Source organism: Gossypium hirsutum, chromosome A07, assembly GCF_007990345.1.
Source record: "Gossypium hirsutum isolate 1008001.06 chromosome A07, Gossypium_hirsutum_v2.1, whole genome shotgun sequence".
NCBI lineage: Eukaryota > Viridiplantae > Streptophyta > Magnoliopsida > Malvales > Malvaceae > Gossypium > Gossypium hirsutum.
This window is the reverse complement of record NC_053430.1, coordinates 22,991,167-23,004,000: the sequence shown is the minus strand read 5'-3', so window position 1 is coordinate 23,004,000 and position 12,834 is coordinate 22,991,167. Positions and strand designations below refer to the sequence as shown.

The following is a 12,834-nucleotide window of genomic DNA, read 5'->3' as shown; positions in this document are numbered from 1 at the left end:
TTTGCATGTCTAATTCTGTTGGGTTACACACTGAGTTGACGAAAACTCACATAAGTTTGTCTGTCTATTCAGGTAATCCTCAGACTTAGGCAGATCGGTGCAGCGGAGACTCAACGATGACCATTCGACCGTAAAAAGTTTAAACTCAACAATTTATGGCTTTATTTATGATTTTGGTTTTCATTTGAGAGTTTGTAATTTTCAGGACTCTCTGGACTTTATGATTTTTAATGGTTGATTTCTGGGTTGTTGATAAACTGCATGCTTTGATAGAATATGAAATCGACGGTTTTTACACAAAAAGAGGTTTTTCTAAAAATACGATTTGAATTTTTAAATTGAAGAGGGTTTGTTAAACTTTCACTGTAAAATAAGTTTTGACAAATAAGCCAATTAATAAACGTTTTCAAAATTGGTTACAAAGTGTATGAGTTAATAAACTAAGATAATTTTATGTAACGACTTCGTTTACTAAACCCATTTTCTGTGCCATCTTCGGATTCGGCCATAAAATTTAGGCCGAGTATTTGGGTGTTAATTTAGTGGTATCAGAGCCAGGTTACACAACTCGGGCTTTGAATTTTGGGTTCCAAAATTTTGATTTAAAAAGAATTAGTTTTTAAATATTTTGGATAATTTGAGAAAGTATGTGGCATACCGAGTCTCCGACACCGATCTTGTAAGTATCTCTGTACTTAGATAGAATTGTTTTGAAAACACTGTAATTAGTACTTTCTGAAACTGTATTGAAATAGTTAGAGACTAAAACTTCTGAAAACATATATGAACTTTTGATAATTTATGAATAAAATATCTATTAATAAATACTGAAACTAATGCATAAAACTTTATAATGTACATAAATATGAATTATACAATGAGCGCTCATGGAACTCGCGGACGAGATACTCGTGGCCGTGGTAGACACCGTAGGGGGCTCAAGCTAAGTCTTCCTCTCTGGGTAGTATGCCAAATTTAGATACGAGTGAGATGTTGGTTTCACCTGCTACTGAAACTGGGTCTCAAAGTCGCTCGGCTAGGGACGATGCACTGTCCAAGCCATGCTGAGGATATTGGAGAGGGTAGCTGGACCTTATTCTGGATCTAGAGGCCAAGGATCTGTAACCGAACGACTCCGGTCAAATGGAGCTGAGTTGTTTAGGGGTGTTACTAGAGTCACCCCTACTGTGGTCGAGTATTAGTTAGAGGCCACTGAGAGGATTATGAATGATTTAAACTGTATTCTGTAACGTGTAGGTTTGTGCAAATGTACATAGTCGTTATCAAATAATAAGTAAGCATCGAGTTATCGTCTCCACAGAGATTTTATTTGTGCTAAGTTACTTAATTTGTAAAATTATATTAACAATTTGGTAAATAAAAGCACAATATAGTTGAAAACTGATGATTAAAATATATTAAACTAAATGCAATGATCCCTAATGCAAATTATACTATGTATTCAAACTATATGAATGAAATAGATTTTAGCAAAATTAAACACAATTTGCAACAATTATAACATAAATAAACTAGGACAATTACTTTAATTAAACTCAACTTATTATCAACATGCTTTATAACATTCGGAAAAACATTTCATGGCAACTCGATCTTTCATGAGTTTGGAAACCACATTAGGTCCTTTCGGAATCTTTCACTTAGTAAATAAGCATTTTTCTGATCCTTATTTACTAAGGGTTTATTAGCATTCGTGTGAGGTAATAGGGATGTGTTAGGTGTGAAACAGTTTAATCACAGAAATCTAAAAACTATACAAATAACAGAGCTTGGTTAGAGTTGTTATGCAACCTGCAATTTAATCGGGTTAGGATCTAAATTGAGCATGCACATTTCAATTATGCGTCCACTAGCCATCGTCTGGTTAGGATCTCTCAGCTAATTCAGATGCATTTCAATCACGTATGAACGAAATACAGACTTGATTTTAATTGAAAACATGATCGATTGAGGCACAAACTTTATAACCATGAATCAAATAAATAATATTTAATCAAAATAATCATCCTAGCTTAAATAAAATTAAGCTAACATTGTTGTAAACAAGAACAAAGAACACATAGCAAACATTTTCAGATTAAATTAAAGGAAGGAAAGATTAAACCCAGATCAAAGTCACTGTCACCTAAGACTCTGATCGATGAGGCTCATTTGCTTCCTTCGCTTTGCTCCTTTGCTGATTGCTTTCCAAGGTGGCCGACCAAGGGCTCTTTAATAGGCTTAATAGCTAAAATCTCTATGAAGAGATGATGCTAGGCGTAGGGAATGGAAAAGGCTAAGGGAATTTGGAGAGAAGAGAGAATGATGAATGATGAGGGAAGATGAATGAGGGAATGAAGGGGACATATTTATAAGTGAAGGGAGGAGAATAGTTTGCTAAAAATAGGAGGTTTCATCTCTTCAAGCATCTTTAATGGGTGGCCGGCCATGAATTGAGGAAATTGAGCTTATTTTTGTTTTATTTTTTCTCAATTTAACTGCCACAACAACTCAGGACTGAGACTCGGTCAAGTGCAAATCTTTAGGCATATCTCTAATTTCTTCAACATTGCAAGGACCTTGTGCAATTAAACCAAAAAATGGTTTATGTGGGCAGTCAAGTGTAGCCGAAAATTGGGTTGACTTGGTCTTCAATTTGGACAGTTTTGTAATCCAACAAAGCTATCAGACCTATCCAAAATAAATCAATAAATTAGAGGACCATAGAATAAAATTTATTCAATTTAATTAATTAATTAAAACCCAAATTTATTAATGAAATATTTTAAAATGAATTATTAAATATAATTTTATATTTTATTTTTAATTTAATCATGCATGGCCCACGTTATGTTTTAAAAATATAATAAGTTCAAATTAATATAAAATAAGCCATTTATTGCATGAAAACTATATAATAAAGCATAAAATCACATTTTAATAATTTCTATGTCCTAATTTCATACTTTCACATATTTCATTAATTTATCAAACAATTACTTAGTTTTAACAACGAATTTAAGTAAAAAGGTGATAAATTACATAGGAAAAATCCTATATATTTTTCAATTTACACACCCCTAAACTTAAATCATTGCTCATCCCTAGTAATGTTTATGCACAGTAAAAGGTTTTGCTAAGGCAAAATTGCTAATTGTGTAAGCAGCATCAATTTTGTCCCATAATCATGCATTAATAACTTCATGCTCATCGATATTTTTACTTAACAAGCAAAATATTTTGAGAATTTTATACTAAGTATCAAAATATGCCAACATGAATCATAGTTTATGTAACATCTCAAACCCTACCTAGACGTTATGGCCAAATTTGGTGATGTCACATGAAATGGAATCCAAAAATGAGTTTGTCGAGTTAAAACCATTTCAATTAATTAGCTATTATCTTAATTCGAAGTAAAACGCATGTTTTTCATTATGTCTAAAATCGTGTCTTCTAGAGGAAGCCTTGAAAATGTTTATTTAAAAAAAACCATTGGTGTTGAAAGAAATGTTGTTTTAAGGAAAATCGAGGTTTTACCGCTTAGCCGTTCTAAAACTGTAAAGCCGTTAAAAATCGAAAGTTTAAATCCAAAATAGTCCAAAGTCCTAGAATTACACAACAAATACCCAAAATAGCGTAAATTCAAAAACTGAGTCAAAGTAGTACGAAACAGTGGTAGTCACCATCGAGTCCTCTGCCGCAGTGATCTGTCTAAGACTAGGGATTACCTGTACAAATTAACAGAAAAAGGGTGAGTTTTCGTAAACTCAGTGTGCAATTCCCACAGTAAACATGCATACAGATACACATCAGAATACAGTCATTTACATTCCGGGCCTAAGCCCATTACAAAATCAATTTGGGCTTTAGCCCATTCAGATACAACCTCAGAATTATATTAGGGCCTTGGCCCATATCATATACTGAATGCAGATACAATAAATCAGAATCTTACCCACCAGCCTTTACACACCATCTCCGTCCAGCCTTACATACTATGTGGAGATTAAATCAACCCAGTCATCCCTACACACCATGATGTACCGAGATGCGGTATATAACCAGAATGTTGCAGCTGAGCTACCAGATAACAGGCTTAAGAGCCTTTCAGATACTTCCTCCAAATATCATCAACCCACTTCAATGCAATGCAACATACCATAAATGACATGCATATATGCTAATAACAGAACATACATTTCGTTCAGTACAGATATCATGCTTAGTCAGACACCTTACAATCAGATCACATAATTAGGGGTCTAAGTAGAGCTTACCGACCTAACAGTAGGCCTACAGTCAACTAGGGCGCCCATGCAACCTTACAGAATATTTCAAAAAAATGGGCTCATACGCCTATGTGGACTGCCTGTGTGGGCCCACACGTCCGTATGGCCCACACGGCCCAAATTGGCCTTGGTCGTGTGGATCACACGGCCTGGCTCAGAATCCCACACGCCCGTGTGGCCCACACGACTTGTGTGTCGCATATGGCCTGCTTGGCCATTACACGACTATGTCATATGCGCATGGCCTGGCTCATCGATCACACTCCCGTGTTCTGTCACATGGCCTACCACACGGCCGTGTGACATCGATAGAATGGTTTTTAGCTTTCGCTAAAACCTCATTTTCTGTATTTTCAGGTACATACTTGTATCGTTTTTATGTAGAAACACTCCCCGACATCTAGCACCTATAATTGACCGATATATTCCCAATTTAGTCACTTAAATCGTTATTCGATCGAAAACTTGACGAGGTATTCCCACTTAAAACCATTAAAATCCCTTACCTTTGAACGATCAACGACGAATTTGCACTTCCACAACACCGATTGAAAACTCTAGACTTTTTAATTCACCCTTAAACACAAAACAACCTCTATTAGCAAATATTCAACCATCTATCACGAAAACTATACTCACAAACTTACCGAACGAATAGAACATCGCTGCACACCAAATGATAATAGAGAAGGAATTGCAAAGAAAAATGAGATGAGGGAAACCAAAACTTTCAGCTGAAGAGAAAAAAGAAAAAGAAATAGAGCAGAGAAGAGAGAAGAGAGTTGGAGAGAAAATCGTCAGTTTTATTTTTTACAGGAGAGATTTTTGGGGATAACCAATTACCCACATCCCACTAATTCTCATCCTAACCACCGACTACTTAGAATTCCACTACCATTGGTACTCTAACGCAGAGTCAAGCAAAAATAAAGCTCTCTTGCCTTAGCAGGAAATTGAACACACAACCTCCATTACACCAACACACATCTTAACCTCCAGACCAGCAGGCCTATTCTGGTATGATTTTACAAAAAAACAAAATATAAGCCCATTGAACGGAGAGAGGGCTTAATTCCAACAATAATCAAAATTTTCCAAAACTAGGGCTTGAAGTTGGGACCTCTCACACACACCCAGAACACTTAATTATTGAAGAAGATACATATTTTATGTCTCAGTTTAACAAAAACAGAAATAAGAATTTTTGGGCGTTACAACTCTACCCCTCTAAAAGAAAAATTCGGCCTCAAAATTTACCTGATCAGAACAGATGAGGATACTGTTGATGCATCGAATTCTCCGGCTCCCACGTGGCCTCTTCAATGCTATGATTCCACCATAGCACCTTCACTAAGGGGATAGATTTCTTTCGCAAGACCTTAACGCCGCGATCCAAAATCTGAGTTGGCTCCTCTTTGAAGGTCAAACTTGGCCTAACCTCAATCTCCTCAACCGGAACAATATGTGTGGGATCAGAGTGGTAGCGTCTCAACATTGAAACGTGGAATACATCATATATGCGATCCAACTCTGAAGGTAGCTCCAACTGATAAGCAATCAGTCCCACTTGCTTCAGAATTTGGTACGACCCGATAAACCTGGGGCTAAACTTACCCTTGCGATCGAACCTCATAACCTTTTTCCATGACAAGACTTTCAGAAAGATGAAGTCCCCGATAGAATACTCAATCTCACGTCTCTTCAGATTAGTATAAGACTTCTATCTGTCAGAAGCTGCCTTCAGTCAATCCTTAATTAGTCGAACCTTGTCTTCAGTCTGGGAAACCAACTCAGGACCTAGAACACATCGTTCGTCCAACTCAGTCTAACATAAAGGAGTGCGACACTTACGACCATATAGTGCCTCGTAAGGTGCCATCTAGATGCTAGACTGAAAGCTGTTATTATAGGAAAACTCGGCTAACGGTAAGTACTCCTCCCAACTGCCTCAAAAATCAATCACACAGCTCTTCAACATATCTTCCAGTATCTGAATCACCCTCTCAGATTGGCTATTTGTCTGAGGATGGAAAGTAGTACTGAAATCCAGCCTTGAACCAAAAGCCTCATGAAGCTTTCTCCAGAACAGAGACATAAAAGAGGACCTCTATCAGAGATAATTGAAATTGGTACCCCATGTAGTCTCACTATCTCAAAAATGTAGAGCATTTCCAACTTCTGAAGAGAATAATCAGTATGAATCGGTATGAAATGAGTAGACTTGGTCAATTAATCCACGATAACCCAGATAAAATTCGTCTTAGTGGGTGTTAGAGGCAACCCACTAACAAAGTCCATCGTTACTCGCTCTCATTTTTGTAACAGTATCTTAACCAGCTGCAGCAACCCCGAAGGCAACCGATGCTCAACCTTAACCTGCTGACAAGTCAAACAGTGAGCAATGAAGTCAGTAACCTCACGCTTCAACCGTGGCCACCACTAAACTCACGAAAATCTCGGTACATCTTATTCCCGCCGGGGTGCATAGCATAGGGACTACTATGCGCTTCCCTTAGAATCAACTGTCTTAAATCCTCATCATTCGGTACACAAATCTGACCATAGAAATAAAGTACCCCATCACTGTTTACCCCAAAATTAGTTGTGCCACAATTCTCAACCTGACGAAAACACAACTCAAGAGACTTATCCCTCATCAGTTTAGCTCTGATCTGCTCGATCCATGTCGGTTTCACCTGAAGTCCAGCCAACAGACTCCCATCGTTGAATAGGTTAAGTCGAGCGAACATCGCTCTCAGATCGGTCATAGCCCTACTGCTCAACGCATCAGCCACCATATTGGCCTTGCCAGGATAGTAATCAATGGTACAATTATAATCCTTAAACAGCTCAACCCATCTATGCTGCCTAAGATTCAACTCTTTTTTAGTGAGAAGATACTTGAGGCTCTTATTACCAGTTTAGATAATACACTTCTCACCATACATGTAGTGCCTCTAGATTTTCAAAGCGAAAACTACAGCAGCCAATTCCAAATCATGTGTTGGATAGTTCTCTTTGAGCTGACAAGATACATATGCCACCACCTTACTATCCTGCATCAACACACAAACCAAACCGACATGTGATACATCACTGTATACTATTAAGTCCTTACCAGACTCAGGCTCTATCAGAATAGGATCCTGAGTCAGAACAGTCTTGAGCTTCTTGAAGCTCTCTTGCTGTGCATTACCCTCCCTTATGCAGAAGCTTAGACAATGGAGTTGCGATCAAGGAGAACCCTTTTACAAAGCCCCGATAGTAACCCGTTAACCTCAGAAAGCTGTGAATCTCAGACACATTCTTTGACTATTTCGAATCCAACACTGCCTCAATCTTACGAGGATTAACACGAATCCCCTAGGTAGAAACCACATGTCCCAAAAAGGTTACTTCCTAGAGCCAGAACTCACACTTATTGAACTTCGCATACAGCTGGTTCTCTCGAAGAATCTGCAGTACCGCTTTCAGATGCTCATCGTGTTCATCGTTAGACTTAGAATACACCAAAATACCATCGATGAACACTACTATAAACTTATCTAGATAGGGCTAGAACACTTGGTTCATCAAGTCCATAAATGCCGTTGGTGCATTAGTCAAACCAAAGGGCATCACTAAGAGCTTGTAATGTCCATATCGATTCCTAAATGTTGTCTTATGCACATCCACCTCTTTAACCCTGAATTGATGAGACCCTGAATGTAGATCAATCTTCAAGAACATAGAAGCCCTTTTGAACTGGTCGAATAAATCATCAATCCTCGGAAGTCGGTACTTATACTTAATCGTTAGCTTGTTCAACTGTCGGTAGTCAATACACATCCTTATTGTCCCATCTTTCTTTTTCACAAACAACACAGATGCTCCCCATGGAGACACACTGGGACGAATGAACCCACGATCCAACAACTCTTGAATTTGAGCCTTAAACTCCGTAACCTCCTTCGGTGCTATTCGGTAAGGGGTGATAGACACCAAAGCTGTACCTGACAAAAGTTCAATCCCAAATTCCGCTTCTCGTCTCAGAGGCAAACCCAGTAGCTCCTCAGGAAAGACATCTGGAAAATTCCTGACAGTTATGATGTCCTTAACCAAAGAGTCCCCAGAATCTGAAACACTTACATAGGCCAAAAATGTCTCACACCTTTTTCGAACCAACTTTTTCGCCACCAATACAAAAATCACATTAGACAGAACATCCTAACATTCCCCAATCACAACTACCTCAGCGTCTTTCTCGGTTCTCAAAACGACTCTCTTGGTTACACAGTCCAGACTTACTCAGTGCTTGACAAACCAATCCACCCCCAGAATTAAGTAGAACTCCCCAAACAGAAGTACATCAGATCAACCAAAAATATTGTCCCTTGAACCTCTAACAGGAAGTCTCTACACAGTCTACTAACCCAGATAGATTGCCCCAAAAGATTCAATACAGCTACCTCACTATCAGTATTCTCAATCGAAACCCCTAGAGTTTCAGACACAGTGCTAGCTACAAAGGAGTGTGTAGAACCTATGTTTATCAATTCAAGATAAGGTACATTATAAATTAAAAATGTACCCGTAATGGTGTCTGAAGCGTCTCGGTCCTCTCGGCGACGAACAACATAAACAAGAGCAAGCTACCTTGCCTTAGTCACCATTACCTCGTACTTTCTGTCCATGGCCCATGCCGTTACCACCCCTAGTCTGACCACGGCCCCTAGGTGACTGATGCACAATGTGCAGTACCAGAACTCGGAGCTTGCAACTGATCGGCTCTCAGCGGACACTCTCGAACACTAAGCTCAGTAGACCCACATCTCAAACATGCCCCAATTGTCCTCCAACATTCACAAGGATGACGTCTACCACAATGGCCAGAAGGTAATATCACAATAGGTGCAACAGCTGGCCCAACTCTAACTGGCCCATCAGACATGGCCTTTTTTTTTGCGTCATCACAGAACTCGAGGGCCCCAAATCCCTCTTATTTTTACCCCTCTCTCTATCTCTATTTTGGCGTTCAGCACTGAAAACTTACGCTCCCTCTGCAGAGCTATTAGAACCCTCAAACTGTCCCTGAGTCCATCCTCGAAGTGGACACAACGCTCATATTCAATAGCCACCATGCCTCACACATAGCGACTCAATCTTAGAAACTCGGCCTCATACTTAGCCAATGAACGATCCCTTTGCATGATAATTAGAAACTCACCTCTCCTAGCGTCGATGTAGCTTGCCTCACATATTACCTTGGAAGGCAAACTTATTGAAATCCCATGCCAGTCGTTCGGCCTGAGTGTCCTCTTTAACGGTCAGCCACCATTGGTATGCTTCATCGTGAAGTAAGGAAACAAACCCTTTTAATTTCTGTTCAGAGGTAAAGTCTAGATCGTCCATGATTCTTTCAGTGGCCTCCATCCAGTACTCAGTCACGTTAATGGCGACTCTAGAGACAACCCTAAATAAATCAGCCCAGTTGGACCAGAGTTGTTTTGTAACCTACCCTCGGCCCTCAAATCTAGTATTGGGCCTAACGACCCACTCCATTATCCTCAGCATAGCTTGGGACAATGCATCGTCCCCAGCCATGTGATCTTGAGACCCAGTCTCAGTCGCAAGCGACACCGACATCTCACTCGTGTCTAAATTAGGCATACTTTCAAATGCCGAGGACTTAGCTCGAGCCCCTTTACGGCCTCTACCTCGGCCTCTCATACCCCATCCGCAGATACCTCATGCACTTATTATAGATTCGAAGTTTATCTATATTAACAGTTTTAAACGATTACTTAATTTTAACAACAAATTTATGTAAAAAAGTGATAAATTACATAGGAAAAATCCTATATATTTTTTAATTTACACACCCCCAACTTATATCATTGCTCATCCTGAGTAATGTTTGTGCACAGTAAAAGGTCTGGCTAAGGCAAAATTGCTAATTGTGTAAGTAGCATCAATCTTTGTCCCATAATCATGCATTAATAGCTTCATGCTCATCGATCTTTTTCATTAACAAGTAAAACATTTTGAGAATTTTATACTAAGTTTCAAAATATGCCAACATGAATCATAGTTTGTGTACCATCCCAAACCCGGCCTAGATGTTATGGCTGAATCTGGCGATGTCACATAAAATGGAATCCGAAAACAAGTTTGTCGAGTTAAAACTGTTCTAGTTAATTAGCTATTATCTTAATTTGAAGTAAAACTCATGTTTTTCATTATGTCTAAAATCGTATCTTTTAGCATAAGCCTTGAAAACATTTATTTAAAAAAAACCATTGGTGTTGAAAGAAACCGTTGTTTAAAGCAAAATCAAGTTTTTACTGTTTAGTAGTTCTAAAACCGTAAAGTAGTTAAAAATCCAAAGTTTAAATCCAAAATAGTCCAAATTCCTAGAATTTCACAACAAATACCCAAAATAGCGTAAATTCAAAAACTGAGTCAAATCAGTACAAAATAGTGGTAATCACCGTCGAGTCCTCCGCCGCATCGATCCGTCTAAGATTGGGGATTACCTGTACAGATTAACAGAAAAAGGGTGAGTTTTCGTAAACTCAGTGTGTAATCCCCACGGTAAAATGCATACAGATACACATCAGAATACAGTCATTTACAAGTTTGGGCTTGAGCCCATTACAGAATCAATTTGGGCCTTAGCCCATTCAGATACAGCCTCATAATTATATTAGGGCCTTGGCCCATATCATATACAGATTGCATATACAATAAATCAAAATCCTACCCACCAGCCTCTACACATCATTTTCGTCTAGCCCTACATACCATGTGGGGATTAAATCAACCCATCCATCCCTACACACCATGATGTATTGAGATGCGACACATAATCAGAATGTTGCAGCTAAGCTGCCAGACAACAGGCTTAAGAGCCTTTTAGATACTTCCTGCAAATATCATCAACCACCCCGATGCAATGTAACATACTATAAATGACATGCATATATGTTAATAACAGAACATATATTCCGTTCAGTACACACATCGTGCTCAGTTAGACACTTTACATTCAGATAACATAATTAGGGTCTAAGTAGAGCTTATCGACCCAACAGTAGGTCCACAGTCAACTAGGACGACCTGTGCAACCTTAAAAAATATTTCAGAAAAATGGGCTCACATGCCCATGTGGCCTGCACGTGTGGACCCACACATTCGTGTGGCCCACACGGCTTGGGCCAGAATCTCACACACCCTTGTGGCCCACACAACCCAATTTAATCTAGCCCGTGTGTCGTACACGGCCTGCCTGGCCATCACAATGCGGTGTCATAAGTGCACTGCCTGGCTCGTCGATCACACGCCCGTGTTGTATCACACGGCCTACCACACAACCTACCACACAGCCGTATGGCATGGACAAAATGGTTTTTGGCTTTCACTGAAACCTCGTTTTCTGTATTTTCAGGTACATACATTTATCATTGTTTACGTAGAAACATTCCCCAGGTATCTAGCACTTATAATTGATTGATATATTCCCAATTTAGTCACTTAAATCATTATTCGATCGAAAACTTGACGAGACATTCCCACTTAAAACCATTAAAATCCCTTGCCTTTGAATGATCACTGGTGAATTCGCACTTCCACAACACCCAGAATTTTTAATTCACCCTTAAACACAAAACAACCTCTATTAGCAAAGATTCAACCATCTATCACGAAAACTATACTCACAAACTTACTGAACGATAGAACAGCGCTGCATACCAAATGATAACAGATAAGGAATCACAAATAGAAATGAGAGGAGGTAAACAAAAACTTTTAGCTAAAAAAGAAAATGAAAAAGAAAAAGAACAGAGAAGAGAGAAGAGTGTTGGAGAGAAAATCGTTAGTTTTTTTTCTATAGGAGAGATTTTTTAGGAAAATCGATTACCCACACCCCACTAATTCTCATCCTAACCACCCATTACTCAAAATTCTACTACCACTGGAACTCTAACGCAGAGCCAAGCAAAAATAAAGCTCCATTTCCTTCGCAAGGAATCGAACACAAGACCTCCATCACACCAACACACATCTTAACCTCTAGACCAGCAAGCCAATTCTGATATGATTTTACAAATAACTAAATATAAGCCCATTGAACGGAGATAAGGTTTAATTACAACAATGATCAAAATTTTCCAAAACTATAGCTTGAACTTGGGACTTCACACACACACCCAGAACACTTAACCACTGAAGCAGATACATATTTTATGTCTTAGTTTAACAAAAACAAAAATAAGAATTTTGGGGCGTTACAGTTTGTATGTATGTCACAGCCACATATAACATTCTTCATTCAACATAATTTCTTATCAATCAAGCAAACAATTATAAGGCTTATTTATGATCTTCATATGTTGAACTTAGGACTTCCTCTCCACTAATGTAGGTGACATAATCATCAAATCAATAGGTCTTTTATAAGGTTGTAATGGGGCTCAATTAAAGGTAGGTATTTTAAGAGCTAGGACATTTCGATTTTAAAAATCTTAACCTTTAACTTTGTCTTGTGTTTCTCGAAATACAA

The 12,834-nt window shown here is 38.7% G+C and overlaps 1 protein-coding gene across 1 annotated transcript; it reads right to left on the bottom strand.

The window, feature by feature from the left end:
• Positions 1-5,553: 5,553 nt before the first annotated feature.
• Positions 5,554-9,222, bottom strand: LOC121203681 (uncharacterized). Its single transcript, XM_041074117.1, has 7 exons — positions 9,033-9,222; positions 8,705-8,814; positions 8,285-8,456; positions 7,729-7,837; positions 6,869-7,160; positions 6,627-6,668; positions 5,554-5,991 (listed from the first exon to the last, which is right to left on the bottom strand). The coding sequence occupies exons 1-7, from the start codon at positions 9,220-9,222 to the stop codon at positions 5,554-5,556; spliced, it is 1,353 nt and encodes a 450-aa protein (XP_040930051.1).
• Between the last annotated feature and the right edge of the window lie 3,612 nt (positions 9,223-12,834).

Coding starts and splice junctions, on each gene's coding strand:
- LOC121203681 (XM_041074117.1), bottom strand. CDS start 9,222: ATGTCTGATGGGCCAGTTAGAGTTGGGCCAGCTGTTGCACCTATTGTG. Junction 7,161..7,728: donor ATTCTTCGAGAGAACCAGCT/GTATGCGAAGTT, acceptor GTTGAATCTTAG/GCAGCATAGATGGGTTGAGC. Junction 6,669..6,868: donor TTGGGGTAAACAGTGATGGG/GTACTTTATTTC, acceptor ACTTGTCAGCAG/GTTAAGGTTGAGCATCGGTT.